A 24,539-nucleotide genomic window follows, 5' to 3' on the forward strand; every position below is an offset into this window, starting at 1 on the left:
GCAAACACAAAGGAGCGATAAACCTTTTGTCATCCTTGTCGAGGAGCTTGAGGAGAGCTCCTTTACAAAACGTCTCCTCAAGGTCGCATAAAACATAGAAAGAAGGCAACCAATGAAAAGCAGACTAAAGACTAAAACCAGACCTTCTGCTGGCAGGAAGATAGGCACCGGAAGATAGGCATTCTCACCTTCCATTTCTACATAAGGAAAACGCTCAGCTAATTCCCAAGCTGTGACTTCCAATATCATTTCATAAATAAACACAGCCTCCTCTTATGAAGGTGCCAAAACAATATTTGTATTCCACATTGCCATAGAAACAAGCTCTCCTGCACTCACCCACTCTTTAAGACGACACAGATGCTTTGATGGTTGGATCTGTGAACATTTATGTTCCTGGTTAACGCTGCAGGAGCCGCCAGCCTTTTAAACAATCTTTCCATCAGCTAAGTATGGCATAAATTATGTGTAACAATCAACATGGAATGGGAAACAAACAACGTTTTAAAATGTTTTCTCTTTGTGTATTCCTCGTTTCCTGGTCCATTACAGCAAAATACACAACAGCCTATGATGCGTTTCCACCGAGCCTATACATAGACGTGTAAACTAAAGCCACACAAAGTCACATGGTTGTTTACCATGAAGTCGTTCACCGCCAGACATCCCCGCCATTGTAGAGGATATTTCAAGGCACATAGGACATTCTAGGTGTTCTAAGGTTATATGAACGTACCTAACGCATATACAACTTACGTAATTCTACCAATAAAGCATCAAAAAAGTGTAGAAAAGACGAGAAAAAAGCTTTGGTTACATTTCAAGCAGAACTTTCACTTTGACACAAATGGAGCCATATAGCGGTGTTTAGCCAAAATATGGAAACAACTACGCCACAACATAACAACACAAAAATGGTTGTTTTCCATCAAAATAATACACTAGTTCCAATTTTCACATTTGGAACTGAACATACGCATGTTCTCGTTTCAATGACATCTCGTTTCAATCAGTAAACGTCTGCACGCTGCACGGCTCCATGACTTTCCACTTCCGCCTTGCAGTCGAATGCTTTCATACGTGGAAAAGACTCTTAGCAAATGCATGTCTGCCACCTTGTGGCTGTTTTTACGGTTTAAAACACCACTAATCATGGCTCTTCTATAAAATGTAAAAGATATATAGATACGTCTAAAAGATGTATTAATGTGTCTTTGGGATCTGGCATTTGGGTTGAAAAAAACATCTAAATACGTCTTTTTAACACGTCTTTCTTTGTGTTTAAAGCACCACATGATGACTACCATCAGTGACTTAGATGGCTCCACTGGGCATACTGGGCTCCCAGTGAGCCAAGACAACAGCATCCATCAAGGTCTGGGGCCTTCCCCTACCTTTGTGATTGAAGAGACCCTCCATCTCCATGGAGGACCTGGAGTGTGCGATGCAGAGCATGGAGCAGGGGACAATGCCCTCTTGGGCAGGAGAGCGGTCCGTGGTCCGGACCAGGCACCAGTCCGGTCTATCGTGGAGCCGCTCCAGAACCTCCACTGTCTGGCCTCGTCGAACTGTCAGCTCCCCACTGCTGCCCCCGTTGGTGGCCACAAAGTCATGGATGACCACCGTCAGCTCGCAGCCGCCGGACAGCTGAAAGAGAAAGAAAAGTCTGCTGTTATCTTTGGATGTTTGCTCTCCACGAAGCTTTTCTAGAACTGACCCCCACAGGCACTGCAAGATGGCTGCCCATCAGCAATTCTAGACCCGTTGAGTGGCACAAAAGACAATCCCAATATGTCATTTCTATGCCAATATGGGACAGTAGATATTAATGGACACCCCAAGTCCATCCCAGTGTGTTCCAGCAGGAAAAGACATTCTCCCTTCATATTTCGGTCATATGGACCTGGTCATATGCCGTCATATGGACAGAAAGTAAAGCACATTTCCATGCTAGTACAAAGTACCACATTGACATTTCCGCTCTGACTGCCTGACCGCTGAGAAAACAAAGGAAATCAATTACCAAGTAAATAAATATGTGATTTTTCAGGTCAAAGGTCACATACACCAAGCGTTCACACTCGCCTTCACACCTCTGGCCAATTTAGAAGCTCCGATTAAAGCATATTTTTGGAGTGTGGGAGGAGACCTAAAGAAAATCCACATAAGAAACCCCACAGAGATGTTCCGATGGAGATTCAAACATGGATCTCCTGATTACAGGTTGCATAATTACTACTTTAATTGAACCTGTCAGAGCAGCATTCATTTGATAATATGTTGTGGTTGCAGTGTGCCGGCATGCAACGAGCCTTCATCTTTTCAGTAACACGAGGAGCAAAATATAAGGAAGTTTGATGTCGTTGGGATTTGTGCACGACTGTAAAGTACAGTCATAATCATAATACAATCATAATACATGGTTCAATGAAAATGAACATATCAATGCATGCAAGGTTTACCACTGCTGAGGCGTTACACGTGATGACCACATCAACGGTACCGGTATGATTGTCAACGTACCCTTTGGTAGTGAGGTAAAGCCAGGGAGCTGAGAAGCTGAGAAACGGGATGAGCGATCCTTTCCTCCAATTTTTCCATTGTTTTCCACTCCCTCATTGTAAGAAAAGTCCCAAAGCGTCCAAAACCCTGACAGCGATCTGACTCTACGGTCCGTTACACCAACTGTCTAGAATGACGTTCACTGGGATCGAACCTAAGCTAATCCACTTCTCTATAGTAAACAGCACTCTATTGAAGTGGGAATCAATCCTATTCAGTAAAGTAAATCCATCGCTGCCTATGAACTATCCTCCGGAAAGTCGCGCTGATGGCAGTTCAGCAACAAAAATCCACCAGGAATGGAGTGGGAAAAACTCCAGTGAGGTGAGTTGCCACAGTCTCGATTTTGGAAGTCTTGGGTCGAGAGAAAGCGGTGAAGACTTTAAAAGGTTCTTTCCTGTCTGGCATTAGAGGCGAGCATCCTCTGCGAGTGGGAGGCTGAAGCAGCTGACACACAAGTCAGTCACTAAAGCGGATGCACACAGGAACATGAGCCCTCGCATACAAAAAAACACACACAAACACGGCAGTGTCGCCGCCTCCTGAATGAGAGGCTTCACACAGAATCCTCACACAGAGGGATAAAGATGCATTCAAGGCTGGGAGATGACCCGGAATATCTATTTGCATGTGCGATTGTGCACAATTAAACGGTGCATTCATGCCAGGTTTAAACCTACGAACACTTGATCAGATTCTTGCTGGACACACGAACTGAGTTTTAAGCGCCAACGAGGTCACCATGCATGAAGCAGACATGCATGGCTTCACTTTGCAGCGACTTTGACTGGAAAGTATCGACTGATATCGACTGCAGCGGTGTGTACGCGTATGAGTGTGTTCGCTTTGCTCATACCGAGCGTGGGAGGACAAGCCTTCTGTGGCGCGATTACCAGATATAACTGGAGTCGGCTGTCCCTGCTCCCGGTGAAATTCTCTTAGACGCGCACACTGCATCAAATCTCCGTCACAGATGGACTGTCACTCGACACTTCCACAGGAAACGTGTTGCAAAGACATGCTGGCATGTCCGCGGGCTACGCTAACCGCAGGTCGATGAAGAGGATACCCGTGATGGAATGCTGTGAACACATCTTTATCTTTTATTCGTCTATCCTTGGAGGTGGAATGGCAAAATATGAACGTGTAAAAATGACATTGTCGACACGTTTGTTTGAAAAATGAAAAATTAATTTGAAATGTGAGCAAACTGACCATGGAACAACATCTGGAACACACTGACGATAGCGAGGTCTGATAACATCCATCTATGTTGGCATAGAAATGACATATATGGCCGATAATGACATTCCACATCCGAGCTCGGCATATCCGAAAATCTCGAATGCACTTTGCACTTTATTAAGCCAATTATTGTGTTTTATCGTTGCCAGCATTACAGTAAAGTCTCGTTATATCGATATTCTCGGGAGTCGGAAAAAATACCGATATAACCGGATTATCCATATATCCGATCCTGCGCCGAACTGCATTAAAAGTGGGCGGATCTTTGATATGGCATGTAATTTTCTCCTTGAGTTCATGGATTGCGTATCTAGCATGCTTTTGTACTACAATAAATGTTGTACTACAGTAAATAAAAATAAACTTACGCTGTAGTGATTACCGGTTACCGGGACATAATTCCCCCGGAACATAATTCACCCCGGAACTATCGATAGGGAAGGTGTTGCCACCCGGAGGGGTAGGCGCGAGGGACGGGTGTTTTCCGCTGTGTGTGCTGCACTCTGGTGGTGGAAGTGTGAAAAATAAAGTTGACTGGAAGCAGCCGTTCGCCGTGTTCTTTTTTGGTATTGAAATCCTTAAGCAAAGATTGATTTAAGCTGCTTTTGTATCGATATAAGCAGACCAAATTGGCTGGCGGGAGATGAAAAGGGCATCCTAGTAACCGGATTATCATAATAACCGTGTATCGTACTAATGGAGCTAATTATATCATGAAAGACTAGAAATTTGCCGGGAAATGAAAATAGTATCGTAATAAATAGTAATTCGTTTTAACCGATATCGATATAACGAGACTTTACTGTATTTAATTTGATTCTTATTTGTCAATTTATTAAGATTACTTGTCATGCTAGGACAATGTGTTATTTTGGTTGACTATTGCTCATGACTTCTTAACTCTTTCAATACCAAATATGTATTCATATGCTTTTATAATCCCAACAATGTAGTCTTCCATGAGTCTGATCTCTCTACTATAAAATGGCGGATAGTGAAGTGTTATCTTGGCTAGAATGACTCAATGAGGTCAAATGTTTTTACACTTACTTTGCGTGCGTCTTATTTTCCATACACAGTGTTTGTTTGTGAAATGCAACCAGTGAGAATAAAAGAAGCCTAATGTGTCCATTCATTCCAAGTTCTGCTCATCTCGGCATACCAACATGGCTAAGAGCGCCACTAACATCTCGACGTTCAACTACCGGGACTGCTGCCGCATACGCGGTACATCTGTGTGTTTTTCTACCTTATCACTGTCCAGCGTGTTCTGCGACGTCCGTGAGGCGATTGAGATGGTGTCAGGTTGACTGCTCGCATCTCCTTGGCTGTCAAGCTCCTCTCCATCCCTGCAAGTGGATAAACAATATCATGTGGCTGTACTGCTCCTCTGATGGAAACACAGTCCAGCTGTGTTAACGACGTGCAATGGAAGAAACCAGTTGCTGTTTTAGCGCACGCCGTCATAATGAGTGCGGCAAACAAGCCATGCCCTGTTAGCCTACCGTCTGCCTTTATGTTTGGCCGTGGTGGCTTTGGGGATGTGAATGGGCTCCTTCAGAGCACCTCGCAGATGGACCGTTCGCTCCTGAATGACCTCGCGGATGTGTTTGATCCAGTCCTGCTTGTTTTCAATGCTGGAAGCCTTGAACAGAGCAACGACTTCAGTCAATGACAAATAACAGCACACCCACCTAGGAGTCAGCCAAGTGGAGATTAAAGGAAGAAATAATTTCCTTTTGCAGCTTTCCGCTGAAAGACATTTATTGTCAGCGTCTAATTAACGTCACTGACACATCCTGCTCTCCCGCCTTCGCGTTGACACCAGCAACACCGAGGCTGCAGTGATGGCATGTTGCATAAGGAGCAGATCTCCATCACACGTTGTACAATGAAACAGACACACAGTTTTACCCACAACAGTTCAATAGTACCATATTTTCTGGACTATAAGTCGCACAAGGCCAAAAATGCATAATTAGGTAGACAAAAACATACATAAGTTGCATTTTGTTCCGGGTATTTTATTTTTCACTCTGGAGTACAAGTTGCAGAAACAGCCAACCTAGGGGGTTAGCTCCAGAGCTTCATGCAACCTTTCCTTTTGACGCCGACTGTGCATGAGAATTTGACTTATACCTCACCTTGAGCACGATCTTGTTGTCCGAGGTCGGCGTTCTACCCACCCACAGGGCAAACTTACAGGGGTCCCCCTCCACGTGTTCCGTCACCCCGAGTTCTGATGTCTGAGAACAAGAACATTGTAGTGAAGCCTCTATTGCCGACTAGCAGATGGAACATGAAACGGTGGGTTGCTTACAAACAGCTTGCTCTTGTAGAGGTACTTGCTGCGTCCGTTTGAATCTTTCACTTCCTTACTGAACACCAGCAGCATCTCAAAGAGGAACAGGTGGCGGTCACGACCTTTTCGGATCAGGGTTTTGGGATCCCAAACTTGGAAGGACTCCTGAAGTATCAGTTCTCCTTGGGTGTCGAGGTTCCCATCAAAGCCTGAAGTCGTGAGACAAAAGGTTGGATTCTTTGTCTGTCCAAGCATGTGGGTTGCCAGACGCCTGCATGTGCCACATGTGCCCCATGACATATTTCAAGTGAGGGAAGTGGCAACTGGCTACTGATGTGCGAGAAAATAAATTAAATAATAAACAAATTCAAATTATTTCTGCACAAAATCACAGATTTGAGTTTCATTCTTTCCATACAAAAACGTATTAAACCCAGACTGACAATATATCCCCAAATACGGAGGTAGACACCATACCATGCGTTACCGTTGCACCTTTATCAGTCATCCCCATACTTTTGTTAAGAAAGGCGGTCCTAAGAATGAGGTAACTGTGTAGTTGTGTTTCAACCTACCATCCAGCATAGAAAGGTGCATGGCATCATTGGCTTTCTTGGGTACACTTAGCATCACCTCCAGGCCATCCTTGATCTCACCTTTTCCTTCCTCACAGCATGTCAGTAGCTCCTACAATATAAACATGTAAAGGACCATATTCATATATATAGATATATATATTTGTCGTGTAAGGCAGGGGCAGAAGAAGCAAAGAGTGAAGATGAATGTGCTTCTTTATTTTACCTTAAGAAGCAGCTGGTACTTAGTGATTCTTTGGACTGGTTTGATCAGGTAAGAGGAGATAGAGTTGGCCAGACGATGCCTTTGTTGGATTTCCTGTGAAGGAAAGTCGCATCTGTCAGGTCATCGTTTGTCTACATATAATCATGTCACAGTAAACATTGCCTTTAAGACGAGCTTATGATATTTAAAATCACACCGAAGGTCATTGCATTTATACAACTCACATCAAAATATGGTCCGGCATGCTCCAAGATGAGCTGTGTGGAGTCCGGCTTGTTCTTGCAGTAGTTCACATACATCTGAAACTTGTCAGCCTGAGTGGGAGAAGAAGCACACCTGAGATGAAAGTCTTGGAAAAATCTTTGAATACCGTCCGGATGTGATCAGTAGTGCAACAGGCAGCACCGTGGACTCGTTCGTTTTTACGGATATGATAAGCGCATTATGAACCAGATGACAAAATGACTATTTCAATGTTTGAGCATCCTCTGAAGAGCAACATGTACAAGTCCAACCACAACTCACCCAGGTGACGAAGCAGTGGCCCACATCTTCTGGAAGCTGTTCATACTTTTCCAGCTCCTTCAGGAAGATACTGTGCAGAGATGGACCCATGATCAGCGTTTATGGTCATCTCCACCACGGATCAGAACTAATAAAGATGACTGACTTGTGGTGAAACTCGTAGAGATCCTGCATGTTCCCAAAGATGATGTGCTCCTTATTGACGATCCCTGGAGGAATCTCCTCCACACCGCTGGTCATCTCCCACAGGTATGTCTGCATGTCAGCGCATGGCTTATTAATGCATATTGTGGTCATGAACCCACAAATATAATAAAATATATGCATCTAATGGTTTTTCATTTCATAATTGAAATAAAGAAGTACTGTCATACAAATAAAACTATGTAGTGACATAGTAACGGGTAAGTAAGGAATATCTGTTACAGGGCTCCCCCTGGCGTTGTAAAGTTGTAACTAACTTTCTGTGGCTCATACAACTGATCAGTGGCTCATGTGTACGTGTTCGTGCTGGAATATGTTGGCCCCCACTTGAAACATGAGTGTGTGACAGATGGAGCGTCGCCACAGCTTGTTTATTACACAACATTTTTATATGGAAATACTGCTCTGCAAAAAAATACAAGGAATCTTCCCCAGTTGGATTTCCATATGTGTAATAAGTGACTGCATGGTTCTATCTGGGACTGGACTTACATCCATGCACTCTCTCAGGTCTCTGACGTAGGCCTTCTCCGTTTGGATCAGCTCAGCCATTATAAACCTGAAAGGGAGAAGACAATTATTAGATTGGCAGATGAATATCATCTTGTCTTTGCATCATCATCCTTTGGTTCAGTGGAAGTTGGGTGCGGGCAACCAGGCGATGTTGGACACAGCTCCTTACGTGACTAGCATGTCATGCTGGGTATTGTGGCAAAGTGGGAATGAGACGGTACCGCTCAGATTCATTGGGCATAGATCAAGATCAAATAAAATAAAGAAAGAATAAACTCCAATGTTCACATTTTGTTATGCACGTGCCACCGCTTGATAAAGCTTCATTGAAACCAATTAATTGGAATATCAACAGATAAACTTCAGTAGTCTGCTGGTGCCGTCATAAGATGTCTTAGGAACGCGGCGCTCACTCTTTTCTCCTCGCCGACTTCCTCTTCTCTTCATTGAGTTCATGAGCAGCATCTCTCAACTTGACCTCTGACCCCGGAGCGCTAGCTGGGATGATGTCCAGTTGTAGCTCTTTACTCTGTAAAAAAAAACAAAAAACGAGACAGTCCCTATTATGTCGTGCACAATGGCACTGGCAGCCTTTCACCAGCCACCACACCTACAGCAGCGTGTTGCACTCGTTTCTCGTTTCTCCGTTTCTCCCAGCTCATTACAACAGGCGGGAATGAAACATCGTTTCTGACATACAGAGTTGAGGCCTGTGGTTTACGGTATAATTCCTAGCTCCTTTTGGCAACCCGCTAGGCTAACATCTAAGGTCTAACAACAAAAGCCGCCGATGTCAGCTAAATCTCCGCCATCGCATTCATCCACCAGAACGTCTGACAAGATCTTCACTGGTCGACACTCACCGCCTTGTTGGAGTCAGAAGAGATGCCGAGCGCCGTTTCCAGGCACGTCCTGTATTTGTCCATACGGAGAGAAAAGTCCCTGTAGCCCTTGTCCACCGAGGACACCCATTTCTTTATCTCCAGGGCGTGGGCGTGGCCCTTGTCACAAAACCCATCAGCCAACTGGATCAACAGCTTTACGCGCTCTTTGGTTTGCTGTCAATAGCGGCACATTTGGGGAGGGCACAGAGAGGTGGAAAGGTAGATGGGGGGGGGGGGATTCAGTGATTGGCATACTAGCTGCTTCTCCAACACAATAGCGGTGACACAGCGTGGACACAGAACAATATGTCACCCTGTGAATGGGCCCCCCAGCTGAGTGCAGGAGAGTGCAAACAAAATATCACTCCGAGCAGAATACACCATGAAGTAGAATGGAAAAGGGAAAACAACCTTAGCGGTGATCTGGAAGTCTTCATGCTCTTTGAGAAGCTCCTGCGTGTGGTGGATGCTGGAGCCAGTGGATGTGTGTGTGGACAGGTAGAACTCCCCAGTGTCGTGGATCCACTCCAGTGCCTGCGGAAACACCCACTCACACGTTACACTTCCTGTGGGATTCCTGTTCAAATACCTTTGTACATCTGCACACCAGCGTACAGGATGTACTGTACTATATACTCTATATACTGTCTGTACTGTACTATATACTCTATATACTGTATGTACTGTAATATATACTGTACACACATTTCTTTATAATCTTGTACAAGTGTACTTCATGTGGACTTAAATGCTTGGAGTCAATGTGTTGCTCCATGTTTGCATTGTTACCCCAACACCACAAGAGGGCGCTATTTAACAGGAGCGGTAAAGTGACATTTGCGGCGCTGCTCTATCAACATGGTGGATTTCAACCAGATGGAACATGATGCATTTAAAAAAAAAAACGAAAAAGAACCCGTGAACTGTTTGCATCTCAAGTTTGAGTGATGTTCAATTACATAATGCAAATTATAAACCATAAACCTTTCCACAGAGGGCTGCACATAAAAAGAAAAAACAAAGGATGCTGGGGGCCATATATATTTTTTCTTTTATAAAAAAGCAAATTAAAAGCAATTTACATATATTTAAAACCAAAGCCTTGTCTGTTATTAATTGACAGAATGAATTTTTCACCACTTTGTGCCTTATTACAATTTCTTTCCCCAATTTTATTTCTTGGGGGTCAAAAATAATCAAGTCGCCGGCCGTACTTTGGACATCGCCGCCCTACGGCGGATGTTTCTGCATAGCCCGAAGGCCAAGATAAGCGATAGGCAGCTATGTGGTGATTCTCTGTAATAAACACAGCGTGTGCGCTTCCAGGGTCATGTACTGTAATCATAGCTTTCCTTACGACTGTCATTGTTACAAATGTCTCCCAGCTCACATCTTCCTGAAAAAGACACCTATCATTACAGAGAAAAAAACAACAACTCAACAGTGAAAGAGAGTCAAAATAAGATGGAGGCTGCATGGCCATGGCGACTTATTGATCCATGAGTCGACGCATCAAAGACGTGTGTGATCAATGACCAGGAAGGTCACTTACTGTATTATGTAATGTATAGTATAGTACAGTATACTTGCACACAATGACCCCCCCCCCCCCCATTCACCTGCTTGGCGCTGCGTTCAAACACAACATATTGCTGGCACTGATCCAGCCTTCGCTTTCTCAAGGTCCAGAAGTGGAGAACTCGGTTTTCTCTCTGCAGCAACTCATTCAGGATATCTAGTGGGGGGGGAAATAAATACAATCAAATAAACATCCAGCCTCGAGGGGGTCAATATTCCACACGAGAGATTGGAATATTCCTTCCCATGTATACACTGCTTTCTGGTGCGTCATTCGGAAAGATTCCATTCGGAAAGAGGAAAATCTCCTCATGTAAACGTGGATACTGAAAGGATAAAAACGGCTAAATCTGTAGTGATGAGATCAAGCGTGGTTCCACGTACTTTTAACCTGAGTCTCTGGAGCTTTGACGTGGGACAACATTCCAGGCATGTTCACACTGTTCCTGTGCAGGTACTTAAGGAAGACATCGGCATTGCGTCTGGCCAACGTGCACGCCTGGAAAAGGCCACAAAGTTTGAGACTGACCGACATTCATTAGAGTACCTCTCCTGTACATAAATAGTAGTAGTTAGGTGCTTAGGTGCTTCCCACCTTGAGAAATGCCTCTTTCTGCTCCAGATGTTTGCTGACCATGGGGGTGACGTGATCCGACTCGCTGTTGGGGCCCAGTTTATCAGCCCCCCCGCACCAGTCCTCTTCTCTCTTGTACTCCTGCTCCAAGCTTTCCAACACACTGCACACCTGAGATGGACCCGGAACACAGAAATCCTCATCAGTCTCATCATCCAGTTCCACCATCTCGCCCCAAACACCCTCCTTGGGATCGTCTAACATCCTTTCACATGACACGTGACTTGGCGTCCAGTCCAACACACACACACGCACACACGCACACACCTGTTCAGAGGTCTTGTAGAAGGCCACAGAAGCATTGACCAGCTTGAGTCTGTCCTCCATCTTCAGCATCAGCTGCTGCCAGTGGTCTGCCACCTTCAAGGTGATGCACACAGGTGAGCTTGGCGTCAGTCGAATAGTCAAACTGTGGCTCTACAAGTGGCACCGTAAGAGGGACAGACCTTCTCGGCACAGTCCCGGATCATGTCCATGTCGTAATGGTTAGCCTGGAGAAGCGCCTCAGCCTTCTGCTGCACCTGAAGTGCACTCTGATGGGTTTTCTACGGGGGCGATAAGAGAACCGTGTTATGCGGGTGATGCAACAGCGGTTGCTCCTAATTCAAATTCGGTGGACCCTCCCACTTTATTATTAATTGTGGATCTGGCCTGTTCATTTCTTTGGATCCTCATTCACGGCCGTTTCAGTGTTAATAATTGCTAATATATATGAAATATTAATGTTGGTACAGAAATATTTTTGTATTCTTTTTACCTCGATTGCGTGTTGAAATTGTTCGTGCTCCTTCTGCAACTGCTCAGCCTCTTGTAACGAACTGGCCGTGATCAGGCCGGCATTCAGCATGGACTCGCCATTCCGGATCCAACCCAGCACCTAAAAGACACACACACAATATTTGACAGACGTATCGGATATACACTCACAACAGGAAGTAACCTGCAGTTACCCCCACCACGCTACAACTTAACTCTTATTATTGACGTCAAGTGTGGAAGTGATCATAGGGGTGTTATTTCATATCTAGAGGTCTCTGAAAAAGTATAAAAACATATTTAGAAGTTTGTAAATGTGATTTCTATGCTCTAAATATTCCGGGTGTCCCACTCCAGTATTGATATCAATCCGATATCAACCCCCCAAAAAGCAGTATCGGCCTAAAATGTCAGATATTGGCACTGCGATACAAGCAGTCCATTCCAGTCTGTTGCACGTAACCACAGGTAAAATGTGGCTACACTTTCCCTGACGTGCCATAAAAAAGCAAAAGAAAAGATGAAGTAGCTTCTCAGGCAGGTTGCTGCTGCAGAACCCGAAGCTGCACAAGCGGGCCTGAGATGCAGGAGCATCACAAACGCATCGCATCACGTGTTGTTCATCTCATCGCATATGTGCTTTGCTGTCTTAGTGTGGCTGTAATTAATGTTGGCTGTGTTGCCGCTATGCAGCTATTATGATACCAGCCAGGAACGATCAGCTGTCCGTCTAATTTTCACGTTGAAAAGTTACTTCACACACGAATAAACGTGTCACTTGTGGTCTATGCGTATTTGCATTTTTTTGTAATAAAACCTTGCGTTTCAACATTGGACCACCAACCAGACGTGAAAATAAAAGCGTCAACTCCTGGAATGACTTTCTACAAGATCTGGCAGAGTCATCCAGATGATCATTTGTGAGGTCCATGATCAATGATGTTGGACGATAGCAGCTAGCTCACAACCATTCTTCCTTCCCTTGATGTCAAGGTTCTTGAGTATTTTCACACCAAATGTACCCAAGCATGCCTTCATGGACATGATGGAAAGCTGCTAAGATCAAGGATTTACAAAACACATCATGATAAGATAGAAGACGTGTCTCAATATTTTAGTCGCCTTGCACCACATAAAAGCATTCAGTGGAGAAGGATAGAAAAAGCCAAGAGAGACCAAGACAGGAAGGGGAAACATTGGCAAGAGGTGAGTCATCAGTCCACGGTCGTGTACAGACAGACCCGGCTGTGACATCACGGTCGGTAGGCTGAGGCAAGACCTGCTATTAAATGCCCCCCTCCCCCCGGTAAAAGAACCTTTTTATCCAAACATTTACACGTCAGAAGGTTTAACGGGTCTCATTTACATCGTGAATGGCTTTACTCGCCGGCCCCCTTCAGGGGCCACGCCGTACCTGTTTGACTTCAGCCTGGAGGTGTCTCAACTGGACACACTGCTCCAAATGTCTCCGGTGCTGCTCGGCAGCCACATCCAGCTCCTGCTGCTTCTCGTGGAGGAACTCCAGAAGATCCTGAACCCGCGTGGCCATGTCCACATCTCGGTCGCATAACAGCTCCACACCTGAACGAGACACGGATGACATGGAATGCTATTATTATTATTACTCATTCACCTTTGATTTATAACACCGGAAATAAAATGCAAAATAAAATATGAATGATTCATGTTAGCAGATGTCACAGGAGTCCTTGCTTGAGTACTCAGACCGTTAGTCTTCTTATGTTACAATATTTGCTGGCCGAATAAACACTCTGAGATGTTAATAACTGCATTGAAACAAATGTTGTATTCTAAAAATGACAAAAATATAACAAAAAGTAAAAGCGAAAAAAAAAAATAGTTGCCACAAACACGTGAAACACAAAACTGCCATCTGGTGGTCATAATGTGCATTGTTAAGTCCACAACTTCTGTTGCGGGACCAATTAAGTCTGAACGTGGATGTTGGGTTTTGTCGAGTTGCATCTTTCAAGTGCTAGAAGAGCAGCTGGCGAGGGTCAGCTGCCTTGCTCATGTGCACCCGAGATGTGTTTCCACAACCACTGACTCACCGGACGCCTGGACCTCTGTGACGTACTGCAGCAGCTCCTGGCCTTGGTGGATGACGTCGAAGGTGAGGTTGTTCATGGTGAGGGCCTTGTCTGCATGATGCTGGAGCTTCTGCTCAGCCAGCGTCAGGTCTTCTGTGTCGAAGTCAGTCATCTGCTGGGACAGCTCCTCGTTCCATGACTCCAGATCGGAGATGATCTATAGGCGGAGGAAATACGACTGAAGTAAATCGGAGCTGCTCAATCTTGGATCCGTACTTGGAGACTTTAGTTGTTCAGAATGGACTCTGGACTCCTCACTATGGGAATAATGTCGTCGTGTGGTCTGTGTTACTACGTGGACAGGCGGCTTGGCAAATCAATGTCCATCTAATAGGTACGACTCCGATGTGCCAAATTTGGCGGATCGCTATTTAGCAGGGCTGCGAACCGAAGCTTGTTATTGTAGCGCTAGCAACCAGACCAAAACATTATATTTCACGGTGCCTCGCTTCAGTGTTAAATGAATGCAGACGCTGCCATCTTTGTAAATATTTCATGGGACACATCGACGCATGGGAGACTCAAATATTTCCACAAGCATAAACTTTCATTCATGCACAGACGACATTCTCAGTGCTAATAGTTGTCATAACTCCTCCAGCCAGACAAGCACCCCAAGTCGACACGGCACAATGTCTGCCGTAAGACGAGATAGCGTCTCACTCTGACGATGCACGGCTGGTAAAGCAGATGTCAGCGCTTGTCTTAGACTAGCATCACAGTGAATCATGACACAGCGGCCACTCTGCATTCTTCATCTACATTGTTTCCACCATTCATCACTTTTGGCAAGTTGTTCAATTGTCTAGAAAATAAGATCTTAAATATTTCTACAGGTTGAAGCAAACATTTAAACGGGGGTGTCCAAAGTCTCGCCTGAGGGCTGGATTTTTGCCCACAGTACAGTCTAAAAAATTATTTTAACAAGAAAACTAAAAAATACATTGAAAACAAAAACTACATGAAGAGAATGTACAAAGATTATTTAAGATGAAAATTTAAATATCTGAAAAAAAGGCGGGTGAGCAAAGTTCTTAAAAAAAATAAAAATATGCTTTTTTCAATTCCATTAGAAAGCTGAAAGAAAGCAGTTAGCATGCTAACAACTGAGCACGGTGAACGTATACACTATGGAGTTACCATGCTAACAAGTGAGCATGGTGAATGTATACACTATGGAGTTACTATGCTAACAACTGAGCATGGTGAATGCATAAACTATGGCGTTACCATGCTAACAAGTGAGCATGGTGAATGTATACACTATGGCGTTACCATGCTAACAACTGAGCATAGTGAATGTATACACTATGGAGTTACTATGCTAACAAGTGAGCATAGTGAATGTATACACTATGGAGTTACCATGCTAACAAGTGAGCATGGTGAATGTATACACTATGGAGTTACTATGCTAACAACTGAGCATAGTGAATGTATACACTAATGAGTTACCATGCTAACAACAGAGCATAGTGAATGTATACACTATGGAGTTACCATGCTAACAAGTGAGCATGGTGAATGTATACACTATGGAGTTACCATGCTAACAAGTGAGCATGGTGAATGTATACACTATGGAGTTACTATGCTAACAACTGAGCATGGTGAATGTATAAACTATGGCGTTACCATGCTAACAAGTGAGCATTGTGAATGTATACACTATGGAGTTACCATGCTAACAAGTGAGCATTGTGAATGTATACACTATGAAGTTACCATGCTAACAACTGAGCACAGTGAATGTATACACTATGGAGTTACCATGCTAACAAGTGAGCATTGTGAATGTATACACTATGGAGTTACCATGCTAACAACTGAGCACAGTGAATGTATACACTATGGAGTTACCATGCTAACAACTGAGCATTGTGAATGTATACACTATAAAGTTACCATGCTAACAACTGAGCACAGTGAATGTATACACTATGGCGTTACCATGCTAACAAGTGAGCATTGTGAATGTATACACTATGGAGTTACCATGCTAACAACTGAGCACAGTGAATGTATACACTATGGAGTTACCATGCTAACAACTGAGCATGGTGAATGTATACACTATGGAGTTACCATGCTAACAACTGAGCATAGTGAATGTATACACTATGAAGTTACCATGCTAACAACTGAGCACAGTGAATGTATACACTATGAAGTTACCATGCTAACAAGTGAGCATTGTGAATGTATACACTATGGAGTTACCATGCTAACAACTGAGCATGGTGAATGTTTACACTATGTGTCCAAGGCAGTAACAGAACCATCAAGGTGCTCCCTCATAACTACGGTAACATTAATCGGTGGATAGAAATGAAAAGATGCCTTTGCAGCTGTCCTCGCTGCCTCAATCAAAGTGTGACCTCTGACCTCTACAAATAAAGTTTTATGCATCTCAGCCTATATGGTAATAGTAAGATAAACAATAGTTAATTATGAGGCTCATGGCAATTGTACAGTAATGTCCTCTACCTAATATTCCCTCAGCAGTACACATTAGCGATAAAACAGATGACTTGGCCCAGAGGAACGCCATGTCAAGGCGACTGAACAACGTTTTTCTTATTTGCAGGGCCTTAATGTGATTGGTTCTGTTGTTGTGTGCATGATGGAGGTGGACAATTACTACGTCATCTACTGTATGTGTCGTGTTAGTGATAGGGTAACAGTGTAACGTGCTGTGGTAATTGGATTGCTGCAAGGAACAGATAAAATGGTCTCTGGTAAATACAACTGCTGACAAAATAGTGATTGCAAAGACTAGATGATGAAATGAAGGTTTTTGTTTTAAGCAAGTTTCTTTATAGTGTGTTTGCAATTATTGTGTAGATTTTAGCCATGGAAGATAATTTCTGATGAGAACAAACTTCTCTATTTACTTTATGTGCGGCTGTTTTGTAATATACATTTTTGTCCAGTCCAACCGGTTCAGACATTGTTGGAAGGCCCTCAGCTTCCATTTAATAATACCAAAAGTAAGATTGACCATGTTTTTGGTAAAGATGTATTTGCTCTCTTCGAGTGTGACAAAGTGCTGTGGGCATTTCGATTCACACAAATGCACAGCGAATAGGAGGCTAACTTTCCGAGGGTTCAGAGTAATCTTATCAAACGGCCATAAGGCACGAATACAATACAATACAACCCTTAACCTTGGATGATCATTCACTAGGCTGACAAGCAAGGGCAAACTCACCAAGCAATCATCTGTACTCTTCCCTCTTCTCCGCATACAGTTGAGTAAAATGCCCTCAGCGTGCCAAAAGACCATATCAGTTGCTCTTAAAGTTGTCAAGTCCAACCGAGAGAGGAGCTGGAGCTCCTTTGTGTCTTTTCCAGCAGAACCCAGCGATACGGAGGGAATCATCTAAAAGGAAACCTCCGGCGTGTGTCTCACCTCACCTCAAAAAGACACACCCCCATTAGCGGCAGGAGGGTGTGTCCTTGAGTGTGTGTGTGTTTCTCGTCCCTGAGTGTGCATGGTGCTAATCCCCCCCACACCAGATCTTTGACACTTTAATCTCATGTCTTTTTCCTTTCAATCCTCATCAGGACAAAATGATTGAAAAGCACAAGTCTTCACCTTTTGGAAGATTCTGGCCCTTTTCCCGTACGTAGTCGTCAATCCTAATTACAGATCCGTTTGCCGACACCCGTGACTGGAATACCATCTGGTTTGAGGAACTAACTCGTCAGCAAGACAAGCAACCTGTCGCTGTCAACGTCTTTTGTATTTTAGCCTGCCTGAACTTGAAAAGGCTGACACGATGGTGGAGGATGCTTCATCAACTCAACTCCAGTATATCTTTATAGTATAGTATAGTATAGTATAGTATAGTACAGTATAGTACAGTACAGTATAGTACAGTATAGAACAGTATAGTATAAAACAGGATAGTATAGTACAGTATAGCACAGTACAGTACAGTATAGTATAAAATAGTATAGTATAAAATAGTATAGTGTAGTATAGTATAAAATAGTATAGTATAGTATAAAATAGAAGAGTGTAGTATAAAATAGTACAGTACAGTATAGTACAAAATAGTATAGTATAAAATAGTATAGTACAGTATAGTGCAGAACAGTACAGTACAGTACAGTACAGTACAGTACAGTACAGTATAGTATAGTATAGTATAGTATAGTATAGTATAGTATAGTATAGTATAGTATAGTATAGTATAGTATAGTTCACACTATTACAATATTAAACTATTTAAAGGAGCGTGTCGGACTTTGATAACCGGTGGTCTATCTGCTCTTTTCTACTGTCAATCATTTCAGTAGCATCTTGACTAAATGTACAACTGCCTTCTTCTCATACATTTAAGAGATGTACTTCATACCATACATGTCACATAAGTACCCGACTCATGAAATCAGTTGCTTCCTAACAATGAGCATATAAGGCCGTCCGTCCCTCTGTGATGTCACAAAGGAACAGTTTTACCACGCCTATTCAAACTTTTCAAACATTTATTTATTTTTGTATTTTCATTTATTTATTTTTGTATTTATTATTTATGTATTGACCGTGCCTTTTGTGGGATGAGGCCAAACGAATCCAATGTGACTGTAAGTCTACTCACGTCTATGGCATCCCTCTCAAAGATGCGAAGTTGGAGGAAGAGCTCCAGTTTGATCTTCCTCTCCTGGAAAAGCTCCTCCATTTGGCCCTGGGCCTCATCCAGCTGCTGGAGGACACTCTCAATGTGAGCCATGGAGCTGTTGTGGGGGGTCTTGTTGCTCGAGATGGCAGAGTCTCTGTGCACAGAAGCCACAGCATCCGACTCGGATTAGAATCCAATAATGTCCGTCATTTACTCCATTATCACAGTGTTTAGGGGACTAGGATTTAGCTCCGGTTTTGGCAGCCCCTTAAAGCGCCCATCAGAGGCGGGACCCCACCTGTGTGGAAAGAAATCTCCTGCTGTTGTATTGAAAGCAATTGTCCGACTACTACTGTATATGTCCAGTGGCGGTTCTGGCTTGAATGCCGCCCTGGGCGGATGGACGCGGGGCATCCAAAATCCGAGGTTCCCCTCAATTCCTGTACGGGTGTGGAAATAAGGCTGACCTTAGCTGCTGTATGAGGTCTTCCCCCTCCTTGATGACGTTGACTGTCGCTTGCAGGGTGGTCTGCTGCTGCTGACCGAAGCGTTTGATCAAATCCTGCACCGCTTCCACAGATTCTGCGTACACATCATCCAGCAGTTCCTTCTGAAGCTCCTCCAACCACGTCCACAGCTGAAACACAACACACACATCAGTCTTGATAGGTTATACGAGCCATGAAGGAAATAATACATCTACAGATGCAAAATAACCCCAGCCCTAACCCACAAAAATTATGTGTTTGTGTATACACTGCAGTATATGTAATATATGTACTGCATTTAAATGTAAGCGGGTGTGAAAGGAGAAAGGAAAAACAGGACAAACCTCTTTGACATGCGTATGGAAGGACACGGACATATCGAGTAGGACCTTGCGCTGTTCAACGCGCCGTACGAAGTCCTGGATGCGATCTTCAAGCTGGTGGGCGGCCTGGTAGATTTCCTCCGGGTCGCATTCTCCGGTCTGGGCCAACTGCTCCGCTGCCTCCAGCAGCTTGTCAGCATTGGTGTAGGTGTTCTGGAACACGGAGATGACATCACATCCATTAACTGGAAGTGTTGGGAAACTTTATTACAGTAACTTAAAGATAATTAGGGCGAGTATTTCAAATGGTACTTAATCCGCAGATTAACCTCTTCTGAAGCCACACGAAACAGGAAAAGTATACAGCTCACCTGTGCGACCTCTTCAAAGTCTTCGTGTCTCTTCTGCAGAGCTCGGGCTCGGTGCAGAGACTTCCCGACGCCAGTGTGTTTACTGAGGAAGGCCTCGCCGTGGTTCTCTATCCAGTCCAGTACCTTAAAACACGTTAAGAGTATGGTAAGCACTCGTACGTTTCAATCGCTGAGAAGATATTTGTCAATCTGGGCGACGCCAATGCAGTGCAGCTTTTACGCCAGCAGAGGGAGCACTTCGCCATTTCAATTCCAAGGATTTGTCATCTACTGTATTTGGTGTTTCTTCTGCGTGGAATACGTCTTAAATGATCGCTTACGTCTTTTTCTTGAGAGCAACAATGCAACGTGCCAAATTGGAGATTGTGTCCATTGTGAATGAATGTATTCTGCAACTTTATGCTATATATATATATATGACCTAGTGTATAATGGCAAGAAGTGCTATTTCAAGGTCTCAGGCAATATACATTGACAATGCTTGGGACATGGTGGGACAATAAAGTGCGTCTCCATGGAAACCACAACCAAGAGAGATGGGTGATGAGAGGCAGGACAGAAGAGGCGAATGCTAGAATCACGGAGATGCTACCTGAAAAGAGAGAGAGGAAGCCGGAACGAGGGGGTAGAGCGGCAGAGAGGAGTTCATGCCAAAGGGTAGAGAACAGAGAAGGCGGCATAGACCAGCAGTTTTTATCTAAGACCTTCGCCGTAGAGACCGTCTCATGGCGTTTCGCTCAGCAGACGGAAGCTTTTACTTAAAAAAAAAAACTCAGGAGGAAGCACAAAAGGCTTTGGAGATGCTAGAGCTGATGATATTATATCCTTTATATCGTACATCTGCTATCCTGGTGGAAATACTGCCTGTTAGCAGTAATACACCAACACACGAGGTATTCACCAACGGGAGTGTTGCTAGCTCACTTGTTGTACATCCTGTTGGAAGACGCACAGCTGCAGGCGTTGGTGCAGGCGGACTTTGCGATGCTGCCAGATGTTCTCCAGCTGCCTCTGATGATGGAGCACCTCGTGAATGATGTCCAGGACGTGGTGCACCGCCTTGGAGTAGTTGGCCGACGCCATCAGTGAGTCGGCGCTTCCTGGTGTCAGAGGTCGCTGTAGTTTGTCTAACAGAGACTTCCCATCCTGGCTTACCTGGTGAAGGTGAGATACACCAAGCAACAATTACATGATCGTTCTGCTACTTGAACACAACCCCTTATGGTGAGAACCATGAGGTAGTCCTCGGGATGCACACTGGTTGTGTTTATAGACTGAGAAGTAAGTCAAGAACACATGAAACACAAGAATGTGAGGTGAGACGCATGCTCATTGGGAGGAGAACATCTCAATGCTGATGCTGTTATCCCTGTCCATTCCCTAGGAGCAGGTCCTTCACATGATCAGGAATACCATCTTCATCCTTTAAGATGGTGGTTGAATGTTGAAAGAAACAGAGGACCTGCATTGTGCTTGTAGATTGTTGTGGTGCATAACGTCCCTGCATACTTGATCAATATTTTTCCCCCTCTCACACGGCTAATGCAGTGGAGTAGATCACCAAACTCACTAATATCACTTCCCAAATTATCACTCATATTTTACTATTTTATTTCTTAAATGATCTTTTAGTTTTGGAGTATTACTTTTTATTTTACTAGTCTGTGCAGCACTTTGGAAACTCTGTGCTATACAAATAAAGTGGATTGGATTGGACTCATTAAATTCATTTCTCAACTGGCCACTATTATCTTTCATCACTTGAAGTGGACGGTGCTTAGTTGAAAATAAGACGTGTTTAAGTCCAGCCTGAGTGTTAGATAGATAGATAGACTTCTTTTATTGTCATTACACAATAACACAGCAGTGAAATTGCCAACGAAATGTCGTTGCCTGGCTCCCGTATAATAATAAATAATAATAATGTGGAGAATGAATAGATGTCATCAAATATGAACAACAATACAGCGTACAGCGTAAACAGTAAATTGCACAAATAATGTAAATAATTTTGAATAAATAATTGTTGTGTTACACATAATTATTATTATTAATAATTCCACATGAATAATTGTTAATTGTGTACACACCTCGGAATAGGCAGTGGTGATGTGCTCATAGAGACCCTGGTGACGGTGGATGGTGTCTTCCAGATCCTGGAGCTCCGAGGGCAGGTCCCCCTCGCCACAAGCTTTGCACCAAGGCTCCACTTTACCCATGTACTGCGAAGAGAACAAACATTAAGTCAAAGAACTATGTTTTGCATATATATTGCACAGTAATGGACCCTACGGTGTATAATTCATACACTCATCCATTTTCTACTCTTTATATTGTTCATAAGTCATGGGGATAGATGCTATCTGAGCTCCACACCATCTGGGTGGTCAACCACGAGACTGGCAGTGAGAAATGCCAATATACTGTACATATTAGTATAAGGCATACTAGCATACTGCGGGTTTGCATGGGTCTGCGAGTACCTGGTCCGCTTTCTGGTGGAAGCTGGCAGACATCTCCAGCAGGGTGCTTCGTTCATCCAGTGCTGCAGCAAAGGCCTTCCACTCCTGCTCCAACTGGCCTGAAATCTGCTGGATCTGCTGGGAGGCATAGTGGCCTGATTCCAGGAGCCGGTTCCCTACCGACATAATCCTATTGATGTTCACATAGACATTCTGGGACCATGGAGAGACAGGAAGGAAGCACAGATTCAGACCCAATTCATTCTTATTTGAAGCATTCTGCCGCTCAACCAATATCCTCTCATGGTGGTTTGCAGAACAGATGGAGGAGAATGAGTGGATACTGCTGTTTGATTAAAAATCTCTGCGTGGTAAAAGTCATGTAAGTAGAATACAAACAGCAGCCGGTATCATCTCATACTGAGTCTTGTCATGCGGTATTTATCCGGTCCAGTTCGCCTACAGCTTGAGAGCTAAAATATTGTTTTGCTTCTGTTAAACAAGCCAAGGTTTAAGGCAACTCATCAAATTTAAGTACTCTCCCAGCAGTTGCACATTTTCAGCTTCTCCAGCACATTAAAGCTGTGCTAAATGAAATATTCACAAGATTACGTACAAACTCAACATTATTTATAAGAAAAACAAGTTTTATGTACAGTTTGATGTAATGATGTTTTATTGATGTCCATCAAACTCATCACTCACGCATGTTATTCACACATTTTTTTCAAGAATTTCAAGGCGAATAATGGGATATAACGGGATATAATGGGATATAACGTATTTTGCAGGCTGCAATCATGCTCACACGTTGCTAGACAAAGAAGAAGGACTCCAAGTCAACACAGTGGAACATCATAGTGTCATTACTTTGTTCCACAAGACTAAAGTCCAATTGTAAAACTACAAAAACACGTTTTGTGTTGACATTTTTCAGACTTGTGCTCGTTAGCGAGGAACTACAGTCAACCACTGATGAGATATCAAGGGCATCCGGTTCCTGCTAACAAGGATGCTTTGAGATAACAGGAACACGGTTGCCTTCACGTGGTGTAACTCGTATTGTACGCTTCTCAGAAAATCTAGGCAAACAGGCTAAATGTTGTGGTGAATTTTCCTAAACTAAGAAACACTCTAACCGGAGCGTACGCTAACCGAGGCGCCACCGTACTCCTCCAGACGAGGCTTGTGGACATTATAAAGCCATTCGCTTGGGACTCATACCCCCTGGGAATAATAAGAAAAGTCATTGTGCCACTCAACCATCTTTTCTTCTTTAATAGATGGGCTTCAAGCTGTTGTTTGCAGATAGGCACAGATCAGCGAATGCTAATTAACAGACTGTGGTAACAGGCCATTATTATTCTATTCAATTACTGCTCCCGGCGCCTGTTGGGCTTCTTACTTTGCTTGTCGAGATCACAACGGGAAGGCCAGATTAACCAAAAATCAACACCAGAGTGCAACAACAGCCGGAAAACAGAGAAAGGATGGTTCTGCAACCAACATTATGAACATTCAACAAAACTATAAAGCCATGACGGATCGGCAATGAGCTTTCTCTTTCACTACACGGCTTTGGGAGAGATTGTCTGATATTAGAAAAACGCATAATTTAACATCACAAATCCACAGTGGAGACAAATGTTGCCGGTGGGCACCGACGGTGCTGCAATGTTGTGAGGCAGCGGTGTGCTTAAATCTTAAGCTCACATGAGCACTTGAGGAGTCCGACGGCCCTCGAACACAGCAGTCGGTACGGAACACTAAAGAACAGCAGTGCATGGAGAAACTTTAATCCTATTACACAATTTACAAATCAAACATCCCAGAAGAACCATCTTAGGAACGGTGGCGTGGTGCTATTAGACTGCAGGAAACTCCAGGAAGACGCATGTAAGCACGTGCACGAACAAATAGAGAAGAACGGGGCTAAGAGAGGCACAAAGTTTCAACTAAGATACCTGAAGGCCTCTAAAAGCATCTGTAGAACATTACAAATGATATTAAATAACAAAGACCGGACGGCTAGAACTCAGCAGGTGACAAAAGGTTAATCTGAAACTGATGGATGGCAAGCAGTGTGGGGCTGGGCAGGGGAAATGGCATTCCTAATTCAAACCTGATGAGGGCAAAGGTCACTTCAAAGCAG

At 43.7% G+C, this 24,539-nt stretch overlaps 1 protein-coding gene across 8 annotated transcripts in view; it reads right to left on the reverse strand.

The window, feature by feature from the left end:
- The window catches only part of triob (trio Rho guanine nucleotide exchange factor b), a 71,293-nt gene that overhangs the window by 15,840 nt on the left and 30,914 nt on the right, over window positions 1-24,539 (reverse strand). For all 8 annotated transcript variants that reach the window (XR_009119880.2, XM_058052917.2, XM_058052921.2 and 5 more), the window contains 29 exons: window positions 22,409-22,600; window positions 22,016-22,147; window positions 20,850-21,080; window positions 19,926-20,048; window positions 19,576-19,767; window positions 19,211-19,380; window positions 18,723-18,897; window positions 14,077-14,272; window positions 13,419-13,585; window positions 12,006-12,125; window positions 11,695-11,793; window positions 11,516-11,608; window positions 11,210-11,359; window positions 10,999-11,113; window positions 10,656-10,771; window positions 9,448-9,570; window positions 9,016-9,210; window positions 8,566-8,681; window positions 8,132-8,198; window positions 7,581-7,690; window positions 7,436-7,505; window positions 7,135-7,224; window positions 6,911-7,003; window positions 6,685-6,796; window positions 6,128-6,318; window positions 5,952-6,053; window positions 5,313-5,452; window positions 5,057-5,156; window positions 1,395-1,647 (listed from right to left, as the gene is read on the reverse strand). Coding sequence is in view for 7 of the 8 variants with exons in the window: in XM_058052917.2 (XP_057908900.2) it covers window positions 1,395-1,647; window positions 5,057-5,156; window positions 5,313-5,452; window positions 5,952-6,053; window positions 6,128-6,318; window positions 6,685-6,796; window positions 6,911-7,003; window positions 7,135-7,224; window positions 7,436-7,505; window positions 7,581-7,690; window positions 8,132-8,198; window positions 8,566-8,681; window positions 9,016-9,210; window positions 9,448-9,570; window positions 10,656-10,771; window positions 10,999-11,113; window positions 11,210-11,359; window positions 11,516-11,608; window positions 11,695-11,793; window positions 12,006-12,125; window positions 13,419-13,585; window positions 14,077-14,272; window positions 18,723-18,897; window positions 19,211-19,380; window positions 19,576-19,767; window positions 19,926-20,048; window positions 20,850-21,080; window positions 22,016-22,147; window positions 22,409-22,600 (4,033 nt within the window). In the remaining variant the exon portion in view is untranslated. The remainder of the gene's footprint in view (window positions 1-1,394; window positions 1,648-5,056; window positions 5,157-5,312; window positions 5,453-5,951; window positions 6,054-6,127; window positions 6,319-6,684; window positions 6,797-6,910; window positions 7,004-7,134; window positions 7,225-7,435; window positions 7,506-7,580; window positions 7,691-8,131; window positions 8,199-8,565; window positions 8,682-9,015; window positions 9,211-9,447; window positions 9,571-10,655; window positions 10,772-10,998; window positions 11,114-11,209; window positions 11,360-11,515; window positions 11,609-11,694; window positions 11,794-12,005; window positions 12,126-13,418; window positions 13,586-14,076; window positions 14,273-18,722; window positions 18,898-19,210; window positions 19,381-19,575; window positions 19,768-19,925; window positions 20,049-20,849; window positions 21,081-22,015; window positions 22,148-22,408; window positions 22,601-24,539) is intronic.

This window comes from Doryrhamphus excisus, linkage group LG5 (assembly GCF_037039965.1).
Source record: "Doryrhamphus excisus strain RoL-2023G ecotype Guam linkage group LG5, RoL_Dexc_Guam_v1.1, whole genome shotgun sequence".
NCBI lineage: Eukaryota > Metazoa > Chordata > Actinopteri > Syngnathiformes > Syngnathidae > Doryrhamphus > Doryrhamphus excisus.